Source organism: Phaethon lepturus, unplaced genomic scaffold (genome assembly GCF_000687285.1).
Source record: "Phaethon lepturus isolate BGI_N335 unplaced genomic scaffold, ASM68728v1 scaffold27144, whole genome shotgun sequence".
Taxonomy (NCBI): Eukaryota; Metazoa; Chordata; class Aves; order Phaethontiformes; family Phaethontidae; genus Phaethon; species Phaethon lepturus.
Genome location: NW_010537555.1, coordinates 39,995 through 67,977, shown reverse-complemented (window position 1 = coordinate 67,977; position 27,983 = coordinate 39,995). Strand labels below are relative to the sequence as shown.

Genomic DNA, 27,983 nt, shown 5'->3' with positions numbered 1-27,983 from the left:
TTAAATGACAAAGGTCTTTTCCAACCTTAATGATTCTGTGACATATTGTTCTCAAAGGTCACTAAGACAAAAATAAACATTTTTAAACTTGGCATCAAAAAGTTAGTGTTGTAAAAAATCGGGTTTTGCCCCTTTTTGTAAAAGAGTGTCAGGCTCAATTAAGTAATACTACTGCTGCTAGAGTCACACAAGCACGGGGTACATACATATACTGACAAGAAGTGCTAATTGGTGTCAGTCTGGAACTCCAATGTCCATGTCCCTGTGACAGACTACAAGTTAGCTCTGCAGGGATGAGGCTGGCTGCTGCACTGAATCTGGTCAGATTCTTTAGTTTTGTGATTCAGAACAAATATCTCCAAGGACCAGGCTATATACATCAGTCTCACTGGCCTGTGACCAAAAGCTAATATAACACATCTGTAGTGCCACTTCTTGCCTTCAAATGTCTTACTAAGTTTGTGAAGTATTAATGAGAGAAAGTTACAGCTGAAAGGACTACTGACACTTTCAGCCAGATCTGACTAATCTGCGGTTATACTTACGCAGATGTCTCACAGCCCACGATGTTTAAACAATCACCTGCCTTAGGCAGCCACCTGGACACGTCATACATACCACTACGCTTCTCAACTGAAGCATTTAATTTTTAAATTCAATTAATTATGGTGTTTGCAACCTGCTTCAGAGAAAACCCAAACAAGTAGCTTTAATTAAAAACACGTATTTCAGATATCTTTACAGCTCGTATTTTCATAGAATCATAGAATGGTTTGGGTTGGAAGGGACCTTCAAAGATCCCTTAGTCCACCCCCCCTGCCATAGGCAGGGACATCTTTCACTAGATCAGGTTGCTCAAAGCCCCATCGAATCTGACCTTGAATACTTCCAGTGATGGGGCATCCACACCTCTGAGCAACCTGCTCCAGTGTCGCACCATCCTTACAGTAAAGAGCTTCTTCCTTATATCAAATCTAAATCTATCCTCTTTCAGTTTAAAATTGTTACCTCCTGTCCTGTCACTCCTTGGCAAAAGGTTTCTGTCTTTATTATAAGCCCCCTTTATGTACTGAAAGGCTGCAGTAAGGTCTCCTTCCCTTCTCCAGGATGAACAGCCCCAACTCTCTCAGCCTTTCTTCATAGGAGAGATGTTCCAGCCCTTTGGCCATTTTTGTGGCCTCCTCTGGATGTGCTCTAACAGGTTCATATCTTTCTCACACATTTTAGCCAACTCCAGCCAAGCTACCATGCAACATAAATAGGAATACCACATTAATACAGAGATGCAAATAGTTAATTATTTTGAAGTCACAAAATATTCAACTCTGCTACCTAATGTGTACATCTGTGTATCTAGAAAACTGTCAAAAGAAGTACTCTTGTATACACAGCTGAAATTTCTCTGACTTTTTTTAGTCCTAGGTAAAAGAGGACTCCATAAATGGAAAAATTCTAGGTCCTGGCAGTCAATGAAATCTCATAAAGCAAATGGACAGAGACATTCTTTCTAAATATCAGTGGAAGGAAAAGTAAATTTTTAATATATATAAATGTATATGCATCTAGTAGGTGAAAGAGTATGGTGTTTTTCAACAGACCTAATTTTCAGAAAGCTTGAAAAAAGGTGCTCTTTCCCACCATCTTAAACTGGATTAAAAATTTACAAGAAAATCTGGAAGTCCCTGCAAACATTTTGAAATGTAGAGCAGTTAGTCCAGAGTCCAGACAAAGAAGACAGGATGTTGACAGTCACTGGTCTGCATTTCAAAATTCTCAGATTTTCTTGACTTTTAATCCAAATGGTAATCACATAGCATTTTGTTCTCAAGAGGAAGCTGAGACTTCCTGGAATATTCTGAAAGTATGTTTAATATCTGTTTTTACTAAAATCTTTAGGGCTTGTACATCATTAACTAAAAGACAACTACGAGTACTTTATTGCCTGTGCACACATCAGCTGAGTTGCTATTTTAGTAGTAATTTTCAGGTAATAATAATCAGCCCGTTCATTCCATATTAAGTTAGATTTGATCTGCACTATTGCATAATTTGTCTGCAGTTGTCAGTTTAAACAGTTCCCTTAGAATTTCAAGTATCGTATAAGGTACATCATTACAATAATAGGTTTCTGTTCCCTATCCATTCCAGAAACTCAAGGGTAACATTTTTCCAGTTGAACAAGAATAGCAAGTTCTTTCAGATACTTAAGGTAAAATAAAATAATTTGCTATTTTTTATGCAAGCTAGTAATATATGAATTATTGACTCTACCCAAAAGGAAAAATAAAGAGAGTCTTATGTGAATCTGAAACATTTCTGACTATCTCAGCAGCTTTCAGGTTTCAGTCATGTTTTCATTTCTCAGCTATATCAAATTAACTGGAACTCATGCAAAACATTCATTAGCGTATGGGAGATGTGACTGAATTATTAACTAACATATCTGCGACTGCACACTCACCACCGGTTATATGAAGAATGTCTTCTAAAAAACAGGCTATATAAAATGCCACTACTCACAAGGAAGAATAATGGAAGACCTCTGTTTCTGCCACATGAATGTCCCTTGGATTGGAAGAGGTGTTTTGTTTCACAGTATTACCTTTCAGTTTGGCAGAAATGGCAATTTATACCCAGAGATCATAAACTCTGAATGTTCCAAATCATCTGCATTTATCTCAGCTCTAAATTGTAAAGCATCAACTAGACTCAAGCCTGCGTCTTTGTACCTTGGCCCCTGCAGAATCACAGACCAATACTCACCCTAAATCCCACCAGCACTTCTTTCACTGACTTAGTGCAGACTTAGGAAGCCTGCCAAGGAGGCCCTCTCTGTGCAGAAGGCATTCCCAGGCAGGCACGAGGCAATACTGGAGCATGATACAATCCTGTGATAGCAGGACAGATCTTAAAGGTAGCAATAGCTCTGATACAAATCAACTGGCTTCTTTATATAGTACCTGCCCCCAAGGCATTTCAGCACTGCAGAGGTGTTGCAGCTGAGGCCAGCACCCTCTGTGTTTCACCACCAGTAAAGTTAGTACTGTTGGAAAGAGTTAGAACGAGCAACAAGACGTGGTGGTAGCGTGAAGACCTTATTGTGAGAAAAATCTGTCTTTCATTTAATTTTGGTGAAGATTGTTATTTTTCTTTCTCCCAGAATAACATCCTGTACTGGACACATTCAACAGATCAGCACCTTCCCCTCAGGAATGTGGTGGCACTTTTTCGATTCCTTTAGAACTCTGAGGAAGAGTCTTATGTAACCCAAGCCTACAGCAGCTTCTGAACTTCAGATATTTAAAAACTATATCTTAAAATGTGACTCATGTCTTGGGTTATGCAACAAGTCAAAAGATACACAATCCCATCAGAAATGGTAGGTTGCACTATGTTAGCTAACTTCATCCAACATCTTCCTTTGACACAAACTGTCATGCACCACCACCACAGTGCAAGTTAGACAGTGCAAAGTTAGAAAGGTAAGCACTGTCTGCCCAGTAATCCCATGGGAAAAGCTTGAATAAAACTAGCCCTTGTTTAGTCCCAGAGAAGACAGCCTTTGTTTGGATTTTTTAATTCAACAGGCTTTTGCTTGCCAGTTGTGGTATAAAGCTCTTCCAGAAAATATAAGACAGCCCCAGATGGATTATACCTACAACATAACAACATTAGAGTGTAACTATCACAATGTCAAGTTTGTGGTTCAGATTTCATAGATTATAAAACAACTATATAAACTTGCATCTTGATCTCTGAGATAAACTATTCCCAGATAAAAATGGATCAAACTTCAGTGACAGCCTGAGCCTTTAAAAGTAAATCCCAATGCACTAAAGAAATTCTCCTTTCAACAGAAGGATAATGTAAAACTTTCCTTGATCTCTACACTTAACACTTTTGTACATGAGACTCTTTTCTTGTGATCCATGTATTATATTTTAATTCATTTCCAATGCTTGATGACACTAAGAATGACTTAATCTCATTTTTCCTTGAAGGAGTATGGCACTCACATGTGCAACTGAGGTATGTCTCCTCCTTCATGTGTGTGGCCATGAACTTTGATTCCACCTCACAACATTAAAAATGATGGCAAGGTAATTACAAAGAACTGCAACACAACTCCTACTATGCCAGTGAAATGCAAAACTTCTCTCATGTTGGACTGAAGATGTGCATTCTGGCAGCTAAATGTAAGATAAAATTTATGTAGTGCTATTAGTGAGTGTCTGCAGCGTTTCTATGTAATAGCTGGAACATAAGGTTCCCAAAGCAATGTAACTGGTAGATCTGTTTGCTCTACAGCATCTTCACATCTGTCCTATCTATGTAGGCTGGATACTTGGCTAAAGGTTATTCTGCTGCCTTTTTTTTTTTTTTTTAAACATACACCTCACAGCTTTGCTGAAGTATTTTTTTATTAAACATTTTTGTCTCTATTCATTTGAAAATCTGAAACAATCTAGAATAAATAGAAGTATCAGTATACACAAAGCATTTCAAACAAGATCAGAAACGTCTCTGTAGATTTGCCGAAAGTACACTTATTTTCATGACTTCTGAAACTCCCTGTATCTTAAAAACAGCAGACAGGCATCCCTAGGTGCTGTACCATGATATTTGGAAGAACAGAGCACTGTCCTCACAAAACTACTATCTTCTTTCAACACCATGAATTTACTGGAAAGTCCACATGCTGCCAAAATATCATATGCCACAGCCACATCAATAAATACCTGCTGTACTCCACATGTGAAAGATCAATGGCTGTAAGACATTTCCAAAATGAACACGCTTTAGTACTTGAATTTCTATGTTGAACTAAAGGTAAAGGATTTTTTTTTTGCAGAACAGACACAGGGTAACAGTTATGACATACTTTCTCTTGGGCAGCATTCTCTCTATATTTATGGACTTACAAATTGTGCCAAACTAAAAAACCCAAACGACCAAACATTTCAAAGGATTTTAAGTTCCCATTTGGAAAAAAAAACAAAACACCAAAACCCCAAGATACACAAAGCAATCACCTTATCTGTTTCGCTGCCCCATTTCCTGATTAATGCTCCTCAAAACTTCTGAAAAAGGAAAATTTTTACTTGCAAAAAAGGAAATCTCAGTCTTGCAACAGACCTTTCAAGAAATTCTGAATGCTCTTTCTTGACACATATTACAGGTGAACAAAATTGAGTTAACATTATTATTTTAATTTTAAAGGATATCTTTAATGTTAAAATGGATCATCTGCTATGCCTTGTCATCTCAGAAGGAAGGTTAGAAAAAAGACTGGTAGTGCATGTATGCCTGGGTCTTTCTTAAAATACCTTTGTTTCTGTGAAGATCCTGAACTACTCGAAATAACCAGGTCTGCTCAGGTTGTCTAAGCAGTTTCCTATTCGTGAAATAGGTTATTTTACAAAGGAGTGAATTCGGTAGGATGTCCCCAAGTTAACGGGCCCCAAATCAGCTAGTAAGCATCAGCAGAATGCTACTTCCAGGATCCATCAATGTCACTGTGTGCTGCCCAGAATATAATTTTCTAAAAACAATTTGCTAGATTTTAAAGGGTCAAGCAGTCAGCACTGACAGAAGAAAATGCTTTTTTCTCTTGGGAAACAAGTATGGAGCTTTACAACGATTGCCACAGCTCCTACCAGTGCTAGCAGACATGTATTGTGCTAGGAAACTTTGGTAGAAATTATGCCAAAAATGAAACAAGTTTTACGTATCAGCTAGGATCATGCTTCTTTGTGTGTGTTTAATAAGAAACACAAATACCATGAATAAACACATAAGTACCATTTAGGATATTTTAAATTAAATTATACTTCCCCCTATTTTTAAATTAGCATATATGTGTATAGTATACATATGTACATACATATGTATGAATACATATATGCATGCACATGCATACATATGTATACATAAAGTATTAACCTTTTTAATCAGCACTGCAAAATAATCTTTAAAGTTCTGTTCATTTTTTTTAAGGGAGAAAAGATCATTTCACCTCCAGCACCACAAGTCATACAACAAAATATAAAAAACCCCGAACTAATAAACATTTCTAGGTTTGACAGCTAACCTACAAGCTAGTAACATACAAATGATAGGACTGTATATCTGATGCCACGTACAAATTTAAACACGTTAAATATGATGAGTGATTTGTTAAGGAAATGATAATCGGAAAGTCTGACCCAGTTAAAGCCTCTTCATAGCAAAGAGAAGACTCAAACTAACTTCCAAAGCCCTGCTAAGGCACCATGGTTCGCTAGGAGATTTGAATGCAGATCTCATAAGCATAAAGAAACATCCACACATACCTTTTCTTTCTGCAGCATGCTGATAGTTTACAAAACAACAAAAAAGAGAGAGACAGAAATTTGGACTACTGCAGGATAGTTGTAAAGTCTGCTGTTGCAGGAGTTAGGGAACCATAATGGAACAGCAGTTGTGCCTGAACTAGTGACACTGAATACTCCAATTGAGTGATAAAACCCCAAGCCCTAATGGTGCCTAATTATGTAAAATAAACATATAAGAATCTAAAAAACAGGAAGCAGCAGCATAGGTTAAACTATTATTTGTTGTGAGGTTGTATTTGAATAATAATTTTTCCTGCAGCAAACTGGGTGTCAGAGCCCCAAGTGCACTAATAAGCCCTAATGAGCCTCACCCAGGGCCTCCATTTGCACCCATGGGCCAAGAGCTCTATTTAAGCTCAGCCCCAGCACTTCAGTCTTGGCCTGAGCTATGATGCTGTAGGGCTGCTGGTCTCTAGCTCAGCCCCAGCTCTGCCTATAGGGTCCCTTTATCCAGACGTCAACCCATGGACTGGCTCCCTGGTTTGACAGGCTGGCCTCGTCACTATGGACCTGCCCAGTGACCTGATCCTAACTCATTTATGGTTCGACTTCCTGGGACCTGCCTCCTCACCATGAACACCCCTGAGGATCTGGGCTCTTGGCTGAACGTGGCCACCAAACTCTGAGTCTGCCCTGCTAGTCTCAGTTGGGTGAGGGGTTGGTCCTTGGTGATGAAGGCTTTGCCAGGTCTGTTATTGCAATTGGTCCTGGCTTGCCTTCCTTTAGGGAGTAGCCCTGCTCTTGCTGCTCCTTTACACCAGGTTTAGAAGCGGTTAGAGACTTCTAATGTTTTCAGAAAGACAAACTACAGCAAAAAGATGTCATTATGGGAAGAGGCAGCTTCCCAGTTATCCTGGAGGATTAGGGCTGTGACTAGTGTTTGGATCCTGGTAGTCCAAGGGATTTCTCTACTGAGGAGAATGCAAAGAGCTTCTCAAATTCCAGAAGACAGACTCTGAAACACTACATGGACTAGTTACTAAAATCAATTGACTTGAGGATGTCAAAACTTGTGTGGAAAGTCTGCAATTTCTAAGCCCATGGTGCAAGAATATGTGGAAGTTTTTACATGCAGAGGGAAAAAAAAGTATTTTTTTTTTCATATCATATCATAGGGAAAAGCTTCAAACCTAACTAGGTATCCTGTAGTGCTTTAACTTTTGAACAGAGGAAATGTTAATGGAACTGCCAGCTGTCAGCTACATCTCAGAAATAAGAAATATCTCAATGAAATTGTAATTGCCCCAGTGGAAATCTTGCAGTGAAAATTTAAAAAAGGAAGGAGGTGGGTTTTTTGTAGTTGTAAATGCAGAAACGGAGTGAACTTCCACAGAGATCTATGGAAATAGGAATCTAGTTAAACAGGTCTAAAATGAATGGTTAACTTTCCATCCAGTTAAGATGGAAAAGACAGGCTTTAGTATTTCATACATTTATGTATATATGTAACATATATACAGAACTGTCTAAAGAGTGGGCAATAATGGGTTACTCTGAAAAAGTAAAGTTCATAGTACACAGGGAAGTAATTAGTAAAGATTCCTGTGAATCTGCCTTGGGATTGTTATTTGATATTTCCATTAACAGTCTTGGCACAAAACCAGGACTATGTTAATTACTTCTCCTAGTGACAAAACTGGAAGGCAATTCTACGCTGGAAGTCAATAGAAAGAGAATATCCCAAGCACAGAATAAGATGACCTTGAGAACTGATGCTACAGAAATACTGCCTTATAGTAACGATACGAAGTGCCAGGTCATGCTCCGGAATTTCAGCAAACTGGTGAGTCATCACTGAAAAATGACACGTGGAAAAAGAGATGATTCCATTAAGTCAATAACAGGATGTCCATGAGCCACCAAGTCTGATATAACTGGACAAAAGAAAGGTAGTCTTCGAATACATAAAGCACTGTGTTTCCAGTAAGAAGCTATGGTAAAAAGAAACATGTGAAAACACCTTACCTGGAGTGTTCAGGAAAGATGTATTTAGCTGTAATACCTACACAGAATTTGCTGAGGAAAGGAGAGCGTATCTTAAAAGTTAGATTGAAACAGGTATGACTGCTTTCTCTAAATAGGTCTGGTAGTCAAACAAAAGAAAAAATAATGCTGATACAAGTACATAAACAAGTATAAATTTATGTAAACTTTCAGCTCAAAAATCAAATGTACTCAGAAGTTCAATTACTTTTCAAATGTCTGAAATGGGTATTTGAAGAGTGGGTATTATACTAAAATGGTGTCATTCAAGTTAATAGCTGAGTGTAAGCATTTTGTTATGATTACCTTGTTTTAAGGCTGTATGGCTAATGCATGGACAACAGCTCCAAGACTAGACTGGCATAAAGGCTCCCTGCTTTGCAATAAATTTCATTTTTAAAAATATGGGTAAATATCTTATAGCTAAGACAACAGAAGCAGTGCATTTTACACTGCTAGGTATGTGCACAGAAGAATAGAAATTGATTTATATTTACTGCAGAAAATATTTGGGCCTTTAAAATTGTTCCTGAAGACTAGGAATATTATTCTCATGAGCAAAGTTTCTGTACTTGACCACCCTCCTCCAAATAACCAATTGCTTTAGTAATCATATAGCTCCTTGTTAAAAGCATTGACAGCTCAAAAGCCAATACAGTTTTGGTTTTCCTCTGTAATTGGATTTCACTAGAAAGCCCACATGAATACCATTCTAAAATCACTCAGCATCTACTGCAAATAGCACCTATGAAGTTATGTTGACTCAGAAGTGATCTACTTCTCTCTGCTACTAAAAAAGAAGGTCCTGACCTTAGCTGAATAAAAGAAAGATTATATTTCAGCAGGAAAAGCAAGCTGATCTGACCTGTACACGGCCTCTGAATGACTATTCAACATTAAAGAGGAGGTAAGAATGTGCCTTGTGGTGGTAGCAAAGCCCTAGGTCACCTTAGAGAGCCCTACATGCCTTAAAAAAAGTAACATGCAATATCTTTGATACATTAACTACTCTTATTAAATATTTTCATAGTCTATTATGTAAATAAAAGAAGAGAAGCTTTTGTTTCAAAACTATTTTTTAAGCAAACACAAAGTGGAAAGTCATTGAAATCCTGTTTTCTAATCAGAGTCCTAATTCCATCTTAAACTGGAGGTTAGCAAGCCTTGCTTATGGAAGGGACATGTTAAATTTGAGAGAAAAAAATTAAGTCCTCTTTGGTCAGAGGAGACAATGTGACTTTTAATTTTTGGACTGTTGTCTTTGCTACATACTTATCTCCCCAAGAAACACATTCAACCTTCCCTGATTGTTTCAGAAAAGGCAGAGTCCTCTGGTACTTTATTGGGGTATTCAGCTGAATGGTTTAGAGGAGCTTTTTTGTTTTATGCCTTGATAATTGCTTCCTGTCTGATGTCAATTGTATTTTAGGGAACAACCTGACTTTTGGTTTAATTGTCAATAGTTGAGCAGAACTCTAGCAGTCTCAAAACATATTTCAAGTTTTTGGGAAGATGCCCTTCATTTTTTGAGGCTAAACTCCTCTCTATTTTCTCCCTATGTAGTACATCATTCACCAGAGAGCTTGGTACAGGAATAATTGTTTTCAACTTTCTGCTATCTTGCCTCTTTCAGCACATTGTTTTATATCTTACTTCCATTTGTTATCCCACAAGGGGGGGGACAGTAACTTCAGTTTTATGAAGACTGTTCCTAAAAGTAGCAGAAATGAGAAAAGACAATATTATGGTACCATAAATGAGCTACAGGAAAGATGGTCTAGGCTATGGGTTTTTGACTCTTATTTCATCTCATGTTTTTAATGAAAACACTATATGGATATTTAGTACTGTGTGACCACAAGTCTCTCTACCCTGCTTTAAATAAGGCAGAAGTAACCTCACAGAAATCAGTATTTGTGACATTAAAACTACTGTAGTGAAAAGGACTATACTGGAAGTGAATCTGCTAGAAAAAGTATAGTGTCTGCTCTGTGTCCATAGAACCGAAACAAAGGCAAATCCCTGGAGGAATGGCCAGAATATCCCCAGGGAATGTGCTGAAGATAATAGGGTTTTTTTTACTATGGAAACCCACTAACTCTGTTTTTAAAAAAAAAAAAAAAGAAAACAGAAATAACTTCAACTGCAAATCTAGCCATTATCATGTCAGAAATACTATCATCTAGCTTTTCTTTATAATGCGGTCTCTTTACTTACCTGGCAGTACATGATCACTCCATTGTTTGAAAAACATGGAAGTTAACAGAGAGCATGAAGAGAATTTGTAGTATGGCTATAAAAGTCAGTTGACAAAACTCACTCATGAGAATATCCAATTAAAATAACTGATTAGGAATTAATTCAGTCCATTGATTTACATTTTTAGCTTGCTTAGGATACTAATAACATTCCAGAGTGGTCTGCTCAGAATGGTTTGATGTCAGTTTGGGTCAAGTTTGTTTCTCAAGCAGCCTCTTAATAGAGTGGAGCCTTGTTGTGTGCTGAAAATGTCTGTGTGGGAATGCTTGCCGATTGTATATAAATGTCCGTCTTCAAAGAGTAGGGAAGTAGCTCCTAGATTTAATGAAGACTTAAATGGTATTAGCCTAGGGGAATATTGTTTAAAGGATAGCACCTTGTCTTGTTGAGTCTTATTTGCTATGCTATAGGTGTCAGTCATGGAGTTGGCCTGTAGAATCAGGAATAATTTTGTACTTCTTTTTACATAAACCTATTCTTCCTTGTCCCACCCCCGCGAAATGGAGGTTATTTGAAGGGAATCTGCATTGAAATTTATTGCACTGAAATTTTTAACGCTGAACTTGCATTAGACTACTACAACCTCTATTCATGATAGTCACAGAAAAAACAGCACAATATTTCAGATTACTAAAGCCAGTAACTTTTAAGAACTAACTGCCAATACCATAAATTGAAATTCCAAGTATTTATTTGTTCAAGCTACCACTGAAGAACAAGAAAAAAATAATATATTGTCTTTTGTCAACCTCTATATTATAACCAAAGGCTGAGAATATTAATCTTTTCTGTCAAGCAAAGCATTATTGTACCTCCCTTAGTCATCCAATCTTTTCAAATATATCATTATTTCAAAAAAGATGGAGCATACCTGCCAGCTGTCTCTTTGTGGGGAGGTCACAGAGTGACAGACACAGGGAAGAAGGAACACTATAAATATCCTCCATTTGCAGTCTCCGTATTTCCTCTTTAGATACTGGAAATATTATTAGTGAGTTTTCCTTATTTGGTTTCTTTTTTTCCTAGCAACAGTTAATTTTTACAGATATTGGCTCAAAGTGGAAAACAACTTCTATGTGATTATCTTCACCTTTAAAAACAAGTAGGCATTAAAAAAATCTCATCAAGAGAAATGTATAAATTTCTGGAAGTATTATATTGCAGCTTATTTTCATATTATAAATAATGACTTAGTAATTAAGAAAAAGTAATATCTATGCAATTGTTTAACTAAAGACCTTGTATTCTGAGTGCGCAAACAGTATCCATGTGCACTTTGTGCCATTTAACCTGGAGACATGCCAATGAAGTGAAGCAGTCACCTGTTCGACAGCTGGAAAGGTACAATTCCATATGGATGGCATGGAATATGCTAGAATAGAACGTATTAAGCTATTAAATATTTTAACCTTGCCTATGATACAGACCCATCATAAATGTTTATCAGATAGAATCACAGAATCATTTAGGTTGGAAAAGACCTGTAAGATCATCGAGTCCAACCGTTGACCTAGCACTGCCAAGTCCACCGCTAAACCACGTCCCTAAGCACCACATCTACATGTTTTTTAAATACCAGATCAGAATGGAGAACGAATATTTGTGCCAAATTGTCACAGAAAGAAACAAAAAGCCCAAATTCAAGCATGATGAATGCTATCAAAGCATATCCTTTCCTATCTGAGATGCTTTAGACAAGGTGCTTTAAACTTTCTTATGTGTTGCATTCCTTTTTTAAGAGTTGTTGCTGTATAATATGCTGTTTTCTCTGTATTGTCTCACTATCACACTAAAAATAACAAGCTGGCAGCCTCTCAAATACCTAGTGTTAACCAAACCATCAGTCACATACAGCTCTGACTTCTAGAAGAGAAGAAAATAAATTTTGCACGCATAAAATAACAACAGCTGAATTTCAGCTTTTCATTAAAAACTTAAACACCTTGTAAAAACTTCAGATAATCTAAGATGAGCAAAGCATCAAAAAAAACCCAAACTAACCTTGACGTTGTTTCTATTACTTTTATTGGCTACCTGGGGTCTATACCCACCTGATGGGAGCAGCAATAAAAATTTGTCCTATAATTGATGCTTGAACTATGAAATAAGTATAACAATATTGGGCAATACAAGCACCAGTAAAAATTATTCAATCAATAAAATACCTAAATGGAAATAATATGGAAATTTAAAGAAATCAACAATTACACCCATTTTAATACAAATTCCAAGCTAGAATTTGGGAGTATTTAATTTGAGATGACTCCATAAAATGGAAACAGGACTTTTCTATAGTGTAAAGAGACCATATTGGTTTTATAGAATAAATCATGGGGTTTTGAGTAATAATATCAGTTAGAAAATGTGGAAATAGTTCATAGGTATTCTGTTTTTTTAAAATAAAAATGTTCTTCAAAATACTCGGGTGGGGAACTAGTACATTCCTGAAAAATTAAAATGTACTTCTGCTCTAAGTAACGACTCTGAAAACGGAATCATGATATTAAACACTTATTTCATTACAAGGTCCTCTAGACCAGGGCTTCTCATTTTACAAAGAAAACAATTTTTCCTTCTAAATGTCAGCCACATATACCTTCAAGTACAACAGCCAAATTGAATTTTTCCTTCTCAATAATTCTCTCTAAAAATTACAATTATGAAGGTCAGCTTAGTTCTGAATGTCATCTGCATAATGTGGTTACATCCAGTTGGCTTGTCCCTAATCCAGCCCTCATTTTCATCTTAATTCCTTGTAATTTGTGACATATCTATCTTCCTAGTACATCACCAGCTGGGTTTCTCTCCATTTTAGACAGAGTAGACTGTAGATCCTTAAAACCTTTTTAGAAAATAAAGTCCTACTGAAATGTCTCAATATGAAGACAGTAATCAGGATAAAAAAATACCTTTCACTCCCACTGCCAGTTGAGCGTGCCTTGGCTCATGCATGCATGTACATGAACGCCAATTCTGTACCTGGAACAAGATAATCTGAACTCTGGCACGCATGGGGAAAATACCTTGTCACGGTGGCTTCGAAAGTTTAATTTAAAGGAGTAGTAGGAGTAAGGCAAATCAGAAGCACTTTTTTAACCTTTCAGTATATTCAGATCGAATCATAAGATAGCTTATTAGAATAGAAATTTGTCTTTCTAATTTTTTTTCTAATCTGTTCTTTGTTCTGACTAGATAAGAAACATGGCAAATGTAAACAAACATGGGATTTTTATCAACATTAACAGGCTTGGAATGAACTAAGCATAAGAAACAGCAACAGTTTTCTATACCGCTGCAACAAGCACCCTAGTTTCCTTACTGTGAGATGGAGGGAAAACGCCAAAGAAAAGAGATTTAAACAAAAAATTAAAATATATGAACTATTAAACCTTACCTTGCCAGCCTGGTTTACACACTGGTTTGACATTAACTCGTACTACGACATCTTCTGTTGCATGTTTTTGCCCACAGTCGAAAGCTGTTACCATTATCTCATACTGATGCTGTTTATCATAGTTCAGTTTCTCGGTGTTTCTGATGTTACCTATAGATTCAATATAACATTCAGAAATTACTTCCTGGCTAAGCGTATACGGACTATAACATTTGGGTCCTGGTTAATCAAGTTCCTTGTGACCAGAAAGCTCTTTGAAGCACATGGGACATCCACAGATAGGACAGTTATGAGGAATGGGAAGTATTTTCTGTCAATCCAGTAGACAAGTTCTTAGGCAAATATAAGATGCTAGGGATATAATATGGGCATGTCTATATTAGAAAACACCTGCTCAACAACACTTTCTAACATAAGACTAATTAGCATCTTGAAATGTAAGGCATGAGTAGGTGAAACCTCATTTTCCCAGAATACACTGCTTTAACGTGGCAGCCACATTCCTGAGATCCAGTGCCGAACATCTCCCCAGGCTAAGTAACTTCCTTTTTTCCCTGAAAGCTATTACCCTTTAGGTGAGAGAGATTTTTAGCCCTTTAACACCCTTCCCTGGGTTTTAAAAATAGGAAGAACCCCAGAATCACCTTCTAAATTAGAGCGCTTAGCACTATCTGATATGACAGCACAGAGTTATCACATGGAAAATAACATTCAGCAACAACAGACATCATCTGCTGAACCTGACACATATATAAAGGTGACAAATTACCTGTTTTGGGAACAAAGACATTACAACTTTCACAAGGAAAGATCTTTCCCAGAGTACTTCCTGAAGGACTGGAAGATTACTGTACAGAATGTATATTTTTGTAATTAAGGAGTTCAGCATTTTAATACTGTCCATTCCCACTGATACGCACTTCTTGCTTAGATTGAAACTTAAGACTGTTTAATATAATTCACACTTTTGCTCAGGGCTCTTTTTTATACCATCACTTTCTATGAGAATGATTGTTCTAGAATTCAAGAAACAAACTTACTGTGGATCAGCACTACATATAACTGCTTTTAAGCATGGATCTGCAAATTTAAATTGTTTGGGCGAAATTTGGAATGGAGAGCACCCAAATCCTGGAATTTAGTCAAATACAGTGATCTAATTCCCATAGGTGCTGGTCAAAGTATCTGTCATTAGGCATGCTGGCATTGTTTTGGGTTTTGGGTGTGAGTTTTGGTGGGTTTTTTTCATTCAAATGAATGAGGCAAAAGCAGACAAATGAAACTTCTTAAGTATATCTTTCACTAAACCTCCATAGTTTGACAAGTAAAAATTGTTAGCAGGTGTCTGTCTCTGACGCACACGCCTTATCTTGTCAGAGCCCAACACTTTTCTGGCTACTACTACATTAAAGCCAACTTTAGCAGTTTAACTGAAACTGATGCAAAACTTTTCAGGTCGGGCCTGAAGGAAGGATGCTTTAGCAATTATCATCATCTTCTGGTTCAAAACCTTTAGTTTAAATAGACCCTTACATTTGCAGCTATAAATCAGGCCCCGTACCCCATTTTCTATTGACTTCGAGTCTTTACACCTCCCTTCCTGAGCAGGGCACAGAGGGGGACCAGCCCTATCACTATTTTTATGTCTCAAATGGAGAAGTAGAATGACCTGCTGAAGACTGATATGGAAACAGTACTATGTCCTACCGCTTCCTCGGTGTTCTCTCTCAGGCACCTCACCTTGCCAGGCATTTTCAAGTCTGCCATGCAGGTAGCTCCTTCCATCACAAGAGCAACTGCAATAACGATATCAACTGCTTCATTATTTTGGAGTTAGTGATTGGCAAAACAATTTAATCTACCCATTTTACTATCTCGAGTTGCTTGATTAGTAGCTGCCTAAGAGGATTTAATGAAAAACTACACTGTATGTTTAATTATTCATTTAATATCTGCTCAGCTGTCCTTTCATTTCTGCACTATATTATTTCTTACATGAATCAACATACTTCCCTATTTGTTCTCCTTGGTATTATTTTAATCCATGATCAGCAGAGATAATACTCAAGAAACCAAAATTGTCTGAATTTACATCAGCAGACTGCTAGAATTTGCATGGCACATTAACTGTCCTCCAAGATTTATCAATCATTACAACATATGTTAATTCCACTAAATTTATCTTCCAAGATTTGTATTTAATTAAGGTCTTTTAAGATTTGGACTAGAAAGATTCTGACTATTAGGTGTTATTCTGGAAGGTCATTTGTCTGTCTTGCAGATGTTACCCAATAGCTTATTGATTTCATAATTATTCTATTTTTCTGTTATCTCTGATGCTTTACGCTTCTTTGTTATTTTACAATTTAATCAATATGATTAAAAAGACACAGAAGGGAAGCACTATAAATAGAGACTAATTAAAGTTTTAGAGACAGTAGACTGAAAATTTAAATTTATATCTCACCCATAAACAAAAAGGCAATCAATAACATTAAAAAAAGAAAATTTAAAGGGAGAAGTACTTTTCTACACAGTTCACAATTTTTTTCAGTCTTTCTAAATCTCTGCCTTCTCCTGGAAATACACACAACTATAACAGATTTAAAACCCCCAAAAACAGATACGTGATAACAGGAATATAACAAATCCTGCCTGAGGACACACACATTTACACCTCTCTCTCTTCAGAGTCAGTTTTGGGGATAATTTGATACAGACTTCCCTCTTTTATGGCTGTCTTTCATCTTATTTAGGAGCAGTTCACAAGAACAGGGAAAGACTTGACTAATTTACTATGGCAGTTCCCCCTTAAATGTCATACTTCCTGTGTGTATAAGAAGTATAAAACTGAACCTCCTAACTCTTACAAGAGATGAGGGCTAGCGTTTGTTACATGAGTGGCCTCTGACTTCAGTCGGCTCATAGGAGTGGCAGCTCAGCATTCCCAGCTGCCAAGAGCCAGTATGAACTGTATTTGGCCATAAGTCAACTGAAGGATTAGAATTGCCTCTTGTCAAAAAGGTGCACTTTTCAGTGATAATGGAAAGAAATTGTGGTTTAATACATATCACGTGCAAATACTTAACTGTAAAGTTTCTCTACTTTTCTGGCAAGTTGAAGTTTCCATAGCTCCTAACATAGATCTCAGTGCTGTAAAGGATGAGCTTGTGAGATGTATTTTCTAAGATATGTAATTTGATAGAACCTGCGCTGACTGGACAGATAAGTCAGTAACTCATCTTCATGCTGAACAATCTGAACATGTATTTGTGAAGTGCTTCCCAATGGTGGGTGGCAAACACTGTTATCCCCATTTTAGAGATGAGAGTAGGTCAGAGCCATGACAGAATCTGTATCTATATCTGAATCCTCTGATCATCTGACCATGACCCTTGACAAATGAAGGCAGAAAATTTATAAGAATGTTGCTCTGCTGGCGTTACAACAGATCTGTGCATTGTGGTTTAATTTTTCTGTTAAAAATTTAAAAAAAACTGAAAAAAGCCTACACAATATTGATACGATAACTGACTTGATGATTTGGATTCTCTGCTAAGACAACTAGACTAAACTGCATGCAAAAGTCTCTTAAAACTTACTACATCCTATACCTTTTAGTCCCAGTTCTTTGCACAGCAAAGCATAAATTTGTCCTTTGCCTTTACGTGATTGTATTTTATGACCAAGAGTTCATTACCCTCCAAGTTAGGCTCATCATATACAAGAGTCAATTTTCTTAGTGATATGGCTTCATAACACAATGTAATTTTGTTCACAAAGAAATTACATACCAAGGGTCAAAGTTGCCAAACATAAATGGGAAGCTTTATATTACCTACCTTTAGGTACCTCATTTACAAAGATCTACAAGAACTACACCAGAGCTAAATGCTGTCTCTTGTGCCAGTGCTGGGTGCCTATCAACTTGTGCCTCGCACAATCTGGTGATCTGAAGTAGACCGTGCACTGCTACAGTCTGGAGGGTTCTCTCTTCCTTTCTGCAAATATTCCCCAACACGTAATACAATTTTTGAAGACAACAAAATGCTCCCTGGATTGATCTAGACATGAGAAATAAGTTTTGTCTAAAAAGACAATGATCTGCCAAAAGCAAAAGCTGATGGAATAGCATGTTCATCTTTCTAAAGGTCTGTGTTTGTGGTTAGTTTCATAGGTTGGTGGTGAAAAAAAATGCACCATCTGGGACTGATAATGGCATGCTTTCCTCACACCCCCCCTACTTTTAGGGCCCTCTGCAATATTTAGATTTGATTCTAAGCATCTGATTAAATAACCTTTCTGGGCAATGAAATTCCAAACTTAGGTTACTGAAAAGCAGAAAAAAAATCGTAACTTGCAGAAGACACAAGAGCCTAGATTTGTTTCTCACAACGGCGTAAAAAAACCCTATAAACAAAATCCTAATTAGCACAATATTAACAGTCTCTGGCATTTCATACATCTATTTTAATCAGTTTTATTGGTAAGAAAAATGGGCAAAATGCCAAAGAATTTGCACCAGAGAAAGTTTATATCAGCTGGCACAGAGACACATTCTCAGCAGTGAAATGTGTTGGAACTAAGCACCGTATTTCTGTCACAAAATAAAAGTGCAACCATCTATTCTAACTCTGTCTCTAATCCCAGTGGGTTTAAGCAATTACTATTATCTTAAAAAATTGCAAATTAGACTGCAATCACTGTTGGTTGTGGCAGCACTGCTCTTTTAATGAGCAAATAGATCAAAAAATATTAATTGAATTAATGACTAAGAAACTGCAAATATTACAACTTTATACCAATTATTGACTGCAGACTTAGAAGTTCTGTATAAATCAACAATTTTCTCATTCCCTTTGCTGGAAAGCAGGTCCCAGGCACAGGAGAACAAAGATGTAACCAAGGATTCCTTAATACTACTTCTCCAAAGCATATTTTCTTCCATACTGCAGAATAATGGATCTGCTTCAGGAAGCACCACAAATGGATAGATCTGTGGACCCACATCCTGAAAGTTTTAACAATTAATAAACATATCCAGAATATTGTCAATTCTACATTTAGACTCTGCTCCAGAAAGTTCAGAAGAATGGAACTAGCTATAAAGCAGTGAGTAAACCCTATTAGGTATGGCTATACGCTGCATTAGGAAATGCCATCACTTGGATGGGAAAATAGATCTGAGACAATTAAAAGAATGGACTGAGTGACAGATAAACATATTGCTCATCTAATACTGGGGTTTTAATTTCCACAGTAAATTACTGTGGCAATCTCTGACCAAATCTTACGTAAAAGTGATGGAATTTCCCAGTGCAACGGTTCCTTCATTCTCAGAGATGAGAACAGGATTACTCTTTTGAGTTAAAATTCAAGCCAGGTTATCAGCTGGTATCAATAGATGATTACACTGTCTACAGAAACAACTGCTCTCCATCCCAGAACTCACATGCTCCTTCTCCATACTCACCATTTCTGTCAATGGCAAAAGGAACATCAGTTGTGACAATTTCATAATTGCAGATCTGGCTATACTGTGGGGAACAGTCCTCGTCTATGGCTTCTACCTGCAGTATGCTGTCATAGATCTTTCCCTCTGTCACGGTGGCCTTATAGACACTCTCCTTGAAAGCTGGTGAAAACTCATTGACATCCTTTACCTGGATATGGACCACTGCCCTAAAATAGGTAAAGATAGACATCAAAGAAAAAATTTAATTTATCATGACTAATCACCAACAGTTTGTTTTTAAAGCACTTGAAAAGTCTAACAAAACATATCTAGAAAACTGTGTAAACATCTGCTAAAATGAGATATCGAATTTCTATGTTTAATTTGCCCAATTTAATATCTTGATGTGGCATTACACAAAAACCTGTTGCCACAGCTTGTAGGGAGAGGGCTTCATGGTGCACCCTATTAGAATTGGTCTGCCTCTTAAAAAGGACCCTAGCAGAAAGTCAGTCTTATCATTCCTTTGTAAAATGGGTTAATAAGCAAAAAAGAGCAAGAGAATGACAGCACTCTTACATTTTCACTACTTAAAAATGGTCAGTTTATGAACATTTTTTGATATTAAACAAGCTTCACCTTCTGCTGATTATAATTATCTAATGCTTTGATTAGTTACAACACTGTACATGTAAACCTTTAAGGGTCAAAAATAACCTGCCTTTAGCTTTTAATGAGCTAACTCTAAAGGCCTGCCCTTGAAAGGATTTGCTCTCTGGTTTGATAGGCAAGGTAACAGAGGGACAGAGAAGTGAAGGGACTTTCTAGATCAATGGCAGAGCCAGTAGTAAGGGTTGGGACCCCAGACAGACCAGCTTAGTGTGTGGTTTACTACACAAACTACTAGGAGACAGTGTAACAAAGTCTGGTCTTGATGGGCCAGATGTCATTTGGTCAGGATTAGACCAAAATTTGCCAAAAGTGGAATGTACTAGCTTGTTACAGATATGTGAGGGGAAAACAAACAAACAAACAAAAACCCACAAAAAAACCAACAACAAAAAAAGGAAAACCTGTTTCTGTCACTTGATGCTTATTTGATATTGCAGGCTTCATTCTAAATCCTGAAAAAATTCAGCATTCATTACAAGGCTAATTACATTTTTAATTGTCATGTGTCCTGGATGAGCGAAAGGAAAAATTATTACTATTAATCATTTATTTAAATGGCTCCCAGCAAAACGAACAATTTGCATGGCAGTTATACATCTACATGCGACTTAAATTCATCTTTAATGACAAATGGTCTGGAGCTTGGTTTCATGAATTGAAGGGGAAGAAAGGCACTGTGTCACTTAAGGTTACGCAGGAACTGGCTCCGCAGTAAAAAGTACCACCTAGTAACCTTCAATACCCCCCTCTTCAGAAGATTTGAATTCCTCTGAGACTCGCTGTCCAAAAGCTGAGGTCAGAAACACACTGTGCAAAGGCAACTACTGCTGCAGCTTAAATACATGCACATACTAAAAAAAAAACAAACAAAAAAAAAGGTGATTTCTGTTTTCTTACCATTTGAAATGAGGTGAACAGAGAGAAAAACCTATTTAGAATTTGTAAGTATCCATTAAAAGCTAGCTTCCATGTCCTGGATAGTCAATATACTTAACTTGAAAGCAAGAACGGAAAATTAAACCAAAACTGAGATGCATTTCTCCGCTTGAATAGGGAGAAAGCTTCAACTGAACTATTGCAGAATGGGACAAATTGCAGGAGGTTAAAGAGAAAAATACATTCTAAAAGGAAAAAGGAATAAAAAGTGGATTGACTATTGCAACAATGTTTCATCTTGGTTTTATTTGCTTTCTACCTGACTACAATATAAAGAGGAGCCTTTCAATCTGATCTGTACTGTAGAACGAATGTATGCCAAAGCAAAAAAAAAAAAAAATCTCCTCATTTTCACCCACTTGTGAGATTTCTTCCAGTTTGTTCCACCTGGTCCTGATCCACAGTCGTAGGCCTGGATGATGAATGTATATTCCTTCTGCAGTTCACAGTCAATAGGACTTTTTGCTTGAAGACGACCTTCCCCAGATGTCTTGTTTAGCACAACAGCTTCAAAAGGCATTTCTTGTCCATGGATTTTAAAAGCACAGATTTCACCTGTGAGAAATAGTATAAAACAATCATAACCAGGGAGGCCTAAGTCTTACGTACTAGAGTGACACTGAAGAAGCTAGCACTCATTTGTATTTCACATGCTGTTATAGATGGGGGAAGTACAGACTCAGGCATCAGTTTATAATACATCTAAATGGGCCGTCACGCTCGTACAGCATGATGCCACGAGTGCAGCTCTGGTCGCATACTTCCCTGTTCCTCAGTTATTACTAAAAGGTTTCTTAAAACCCTAGAGACTATTCCCTACATATGGTCCCAACATCAATTTTGAGCTAAATTAAGATGACTGTATTTAGTTAAAAGAAAATATCAGAAAGAAAAATAAGGAATATTTTAGAGGTGTTTTTTTCTAACTACTGCCGCTCCTTTCTTGAGCCACTTGAGCTGCCAGGTGGTAGCCGATGTTCAGATTCTTGCAGTTTAGTTTCCCAACAGTGAAAAAAATAATGATGCAAAACATGGGCACATTCAAAATATATCTTGCTTTATTTACAGACATATATCATCTTTGGAATAGAAGTAGTTGAAGGAGCACAAACAAGTGTCCCTTTTGGACATTTCAGTCACCCACTCACATTCACATACTCATACATGAATGCCTTCTCGGCAGCAACTCACTCTGCCTTCCAAACTGCCTCCTAATATAATAGATCCATAGTTTCTCTCAGGGCAATACTATATAACAAGACAGATATAGCAAGGACTAAAAAAATTGATTTGGACACACAATACAAAATGTAAAAAAAAAAAAAAAAAAAATCTTGTGAGAACGAGTCGGGGGGCGGGGGGACACAACAACCCAGTTTCTGGTGATCCTTTTTTTAATTCTTTATATTGATGGCAAGGATATGCACAGTGAATCCATTTTTAGCCACTCCAGAATCCAACTTTAAAAATTAAATACTTGTACAAAGACCAATGTGGCTTAAATATTTTCATGACACATTAAACACATGCTCTTTTATCAGCAAGTCAGTCTTGGGACATGCATTATAGATTCAAAGCTGTCTCCCACTCACATAATCCTTTTCCATTTATTTCCAATTTACAGTTGCAGCCTTTTGGAAATCTCCTTGCCAATCATATCTGAATAAACTGCCAAGTTCTAAATTAACTCTGAATATATGCTCTCTAATTCAAGCCTGGCTCCCCTCTCTCTTTTTCTATTAGAATATACTGTTTATTTTTAAAGAAGAGAGTAGACAGTGACTTTATAAAAATGCTGGAGTTCATAATCCCTATTATGTGCGAGAAAGAAAAATTGGTTAGAGTGTGGGTGTTGGGGGAGGGCAGGGATTAGGTACACTCAGAGTATTAATACAGGTTCTTTAGGACATTCCCTCAACCACCACCACAAAGGTTTCCCTTGATTATAATGGGAGCTGAAGCTGAGCTTAGCTGTGTACACTGATATTTAGGTAGGTGAATCCCACACTTAACAATTGTAACCAATCCTGTGACTGTCTTCACAGGATCAGTGCACGGTTGTTTTGGTAATTATGTGGCACTGGGAAAATACATTGGACATTTGCTTGCTCCAACCCCTGACTCAAGGGGCATGAAAGGGTTGTGTGGCTTCCCAAGACAGACAAAAGATGTGCTCTTTCCAGGCTCTCTCTCATTCATCCTCAATGAGCCCAAATATTTGGGCTATGGAAGAAGGAATGGATTTTACCCTGAGCATCAGACTCTAAAAAAACCGAATACTTTGCATATTCATAAAAGCAGTCTCCACAATGTTTATGAACTGTTGCATAGGAAACAAAGCAGAAGATGAAGAGAAGGCTGAAGTGAAGCAGATTGTTCAGCTTTGATCGTGGGCACTGATCACTGCGTTTGTATCTCAATGTCGTCACACATACCTTTGGAAAAAAATTATCCTAATTTCCCTGCAACTTCAAAACGAAACATGCATCTAAAACAATGCTGTGTATTTGAGTTTTATTTTAATTAAATATGAAAATAACAATGTAAATGTGGGAAAACTAATGGAAAAATACTATTTGTTATGTTCTATAACCGTGGCCTTCATAGTTCCTTAATAACAAAGTTTTCCTCAGATGCACAATCCACCAACAGAGATCATAACTTCAGTGTTTTGTGTTTATTATTTTATTGATCTACTGTTTGATTGTAAACAATACAGCATTTTCAGACATCCAGGCCTACTGTTCTTAAAAAACAGAAATAGCTCAAGGCATAAGAAAAGTTCTCTCAGCCTTAGTCTAAACATTACCTTTTTTTTCTCTCCAAATGCAGAGGCCTGATGCAAAGCAATCATAGAAGCAGCACATGTTCTAATTAGTTCTCAGCAAGTATTTTAGAAGTCTCTATATCCTGCTCCTATGCTAGATACTCCAGCTCTATATGTAATTCAATTTTGTCTTTTATGTCCCCATTCACCAACGATAAAATACTGACAGCTGCAAGGATATGGGGAGATATTTGCAAACATACGGCAAGAAACGCCCCCCACACTTCCAGATTCTGGCTACAGCAATGTACTTCTATGAAAACAACTGGATAGGTATGAATTTTTTTCCAGAAAGATTCTACTACTGTTTGCAAAGAAATGAGTTACCACCTTTGAAAACTGAAAGGTCCACCTTTACACTGCGAGACATACATATTTACAGATATATAGAACTACTCTACTACTAAGCATTACAAATTATGTCTTTAAAATATAACATTTTTTTCATTATTGAATAGAGCTACAGGGCTTTATTTAAAGCCAGCTGAGCTAACCCCAGACCTACCTGATGCCAAAGGGACTGGTGCCAAGATTACATTATTTACCGGGTTCTTAGACACATATTGTTATGTAACTCATTTGAGGAAAAGGAGACAAGGTCTGTCTCTTATTCAGGCCCACCATTTAAGTTGCAGAACCACCACGTTCAGGACCTTGGCACCACCAACCTTCCTTCTCCTTCGTAAGGTTGCAATAATTAGAGTGCAAATCGGGATACTGTTCTCCTCACAACAGACAACACAACAAAACATTAAGCTTTGTTCTTCATTTCATTTGAATGGGTTTGGGAACAGGTGCATACAGGATTTAGTGATCTAAAAATGGCTGTGGCAGTGAGTTGATAGCAACTGTGTCCAGAGTAGAAGGAAAATAACTCTTCTCCCATGGCTAGGATGTACGTCCTGAGATTTTTCCAGTTGCTTCCTATTAAATGTTCTGGTTGCAGGGTTGAATATTACTAGGAGTTGTTTAATTTTAATTTTTTAATTAAATTCTGGATGTTAATGTTTTCTCTTCAAATTATTCAGACTAGCATTAGCCATAACAACCTATAAATTTTGAATCCTGCATTATTTTGAGAGCTCTAGTAGAGATCCATACGTTACTACCGCAGGGATAGTAATCATATAATTTCCTCTGTAAAAATTACAACAGCCTGAAAAAAAAGCTATCGACAGTTTATGATTTCTGAAATATAACCAACAAATCTTGCCACTGCTTAGAAATTGCTAAAGACAATGTTTCATATTCAGCAACATTTACATGCAAGATTTAGTGATTATAAGTCTTAACCAGCAAAATTGTATTACACATTACTGCCTTTTATACGAAAAACAAAACTCACGCTTCTTTCAGTAGAAAGAAAAATCCCCAATTTCACTGCTTTAACAACTACACATAATTTTTCACTTGAACTCAATTTCAGAAGTTATTAAAAAAATTACATGATTTTGCTTTTCACAGCTACCTTGCTATTTCTTCAGCCTTCATTACAATAAGAATACAGAAGACTTCAAGTGAAAAGTTGGGATCTCTGACATCTGATCATTTGCATCAACAGTTGTACGTGAATCAGCAATCATCACATGTTTCATTTGGTTGTATGAGATTCAACAAGGCTCGGTGCCAGGTCCTGTACTTGGGTCACAACAACCCCATGCAACGCTACAGGCTGGGGAGGAGCGGCTGGAGAGCTGCCCGGCAGAAAGGGACCTGGGGGTGCTGGTCGACAGCCGGCTGAACATGAGCCGGCAGTGTGCCCAGGTGGCCAAGAAGGCCAACAGCGTCCTGGCCTGTATCAGCAATAGTGTGGCCAGCAGGAGCCGGGCAGGGATCGTGCCCCTGTACTCGGCACTGGTGAGGCCGCACCTTGAATCCTGTGTTCAGTTTTGGGCCTCTCACTACAAGAAGGACATTGAGGTGCTGGAGCATATCCAAAGAAGACCAACAATGCTGATGAAGGGTCTGGAGCACAAGTCTTATGGGGAGCAGCTGAGGGAACTGGGGTTGTTTAGTCTGGAGAAGAGGAGGCTGAGGGGAGACCTTATCTACAACTCTCTACAACTACCTGAAAGGAGATTGTAGCAAGGTGGGTGTGGGTCTCTTTTCCCAAGTAACAAGTGACAAGAAGAAATGGCCTCAAGTTGCAGCAGAGGAGGTTTAAATTGGATATTAGGAAAAATTTCTTCACTGAAAGGGTTGTCCAGCATTGGAACAGGTTGCCCAGGGAAGTGGTTGAGTGATTATCCCTGGCAGTATTTAAAAAAGGCGAGTTGTTTCCCACAAGTCCTATGAAATGATGCAGCTGCACGATACAGAGACGCTGTGATCCCATGCAAATCCACTCACACTTTAGAAGAGACAAATAGTCTGTTCAGGACAGATGCATCTTGAGTTTCAATTCAAAGAACAGAAACAGGAACACCATGACCAAGGCATCACTGTGACCTCTGAAGACTTGCGTATGAATGACAATGATACTGGTTTTTTTCTTACGTGTGTCCTTCAAGAACTTGATTCAGCTACATGGATCCATCATGGCACAGCAGCGGTTTCTGACAACAGCCAGTAATCAATGTTCTTCATATACTACATGGCATAACTAGGCTTCCAAGAAATTTATAAAACATATAAATTTGCTTATGGGTATGGCTTTCCTTTTGCTGTAACTAAAGTTTTTAAATCCCTCTTGTCAACGAAATTGAAGTACTGTTACTCTGAACCAAATTTGAATCCTTAACTCTTTACATGTACACTCTCCACATACAGATGGACATCCAAACACAGGCATGCTGTTCTTTGAACACAGATCATCAAAGACCTCTGCTGGCAGTTGGATGGAAATCTGCAAATAAGCAATGCAGTTATGACTACTATTCAACTCAATGTCTGTTTTCTCAAAAATGCAGCATGGACCCGTGCAGTCGATGCTGGGTTTTTCAATAAGTTTGTTTAGGGGTTGCTGTTTTTCTTTGTTTGTTTTAATCCAGCTTTCCAGGATCACAACCATACACAAGTTTTGCTGCTGTAATCCTGCAAATATCTCCTACAGTGCAGAGCTGCCGACCTTTTGAGTGTCTCAGTACCACTGGGCAGGTTTACTGCTTTGACAATTTTTTCTAGCATAAGCTGTAGTTACTATTTAAATAATTACAGAACATAGAAGGTTACGTTTTGAGGGAGGAAAGGGTGGATTTTTGGGAAAAGGAGGCAAAATAAGAATTAGCGATGTAAAATATCTTTAAGGATAGAAAAAAAAATGAGTAAGGCAGTAACTACTGTATATGCTTTTCCAGCTCATTGAAGTCAACGCTATTAAACTCGTACTGAAATACTAAAATCCAGGAAGCAATACTGAAATCATAAACAGAGGGAGCTGTTCATATCTTAATAAAATAATAAAAAAAAAATTTCCTCATATCCAATTTTATTGGCAAGAAGCTCTGTAAAGCAAGAACATAAATCCACTGCTACCCTTCCTATTCTATTCCTATGGATTTGAAATTGGAAAGTGGAGGAAACTGCACTTGCACTTCAAGTGATTCATTGTTGCCATAAGCTCACACCAAACGAATCAGACTTCATTCTTCTGCTGAAGCAGAGACCAATTGCTCAGGATAAGACGACAGTTCTGTGGGTAGCATGTAAGCAGCAGTCACATCTGGGTTTTTTCCCGGCTCCACAATAAGTTTCCAGGGAAATTACTTAGGTCATGAAAGGCACTCAGCAACAAAGCACCTGAAAAACCTACTCTACAGTTTTGTTTACATAAGCTTGTTTAAAAAGTGTAATTTTTATGGACATGCTTTCATTTATAGTAAGATATATGACCATGTTGCTCTGTTGGAAATTAGATCACCACTGCTTAGATGCATAACATGTCACATTGTGCACTCAAATCGTGCATAAGAGGTCCTTGCGCTCTGGCTTAAATAATGGAAAATATGTAACAAGGAGATAAAGGTTTGTGCACATAAAGATGTGCTTAATTAACTATGGTTACACAGTTCTCGAACACCCTCTATCCTAAAAGCATAGAAATATAAAATATTGTCATTCATTCCTCCCATCAATCAGATGCAT

The 27,983-nt window shown here is 37.5% G+C and overlaps 1 protein-coding gene across 1 annotated transcript in view; it reads right to left on the bottom strand.

Moving 5' to 3' along the window:
• CLSTN2 (calsyntenin 2) overlaps positions 1 to 21,628 on the bottom strand; it is a gene marked incomplete at its 5' end in the record, with an annotated part of 84,240 nt that extends 62,612 nt beyond the window's left edge. The window contains 3 exons of the mRNA XM_010286522.1: positions 14,011 to 14,160; positions 19,484 to 19,692; positions 21,433 to 21,628. Of these exons, the coding sequence (XP_010284824.1) occupies positions 14,011 to 14,160; positions 19,484 to 19,692; positions 21,433 to 21,628 (555 nt within the window). The remainder of the gene's footprint in view (positions 1 to 14,010; positions 14,161 to 19,483; positions 19,693 to 21,432) is intronic.
• Between the last annotated feature and the right edge of the window lie 6,355 nt (positions 21,629 to 27,983).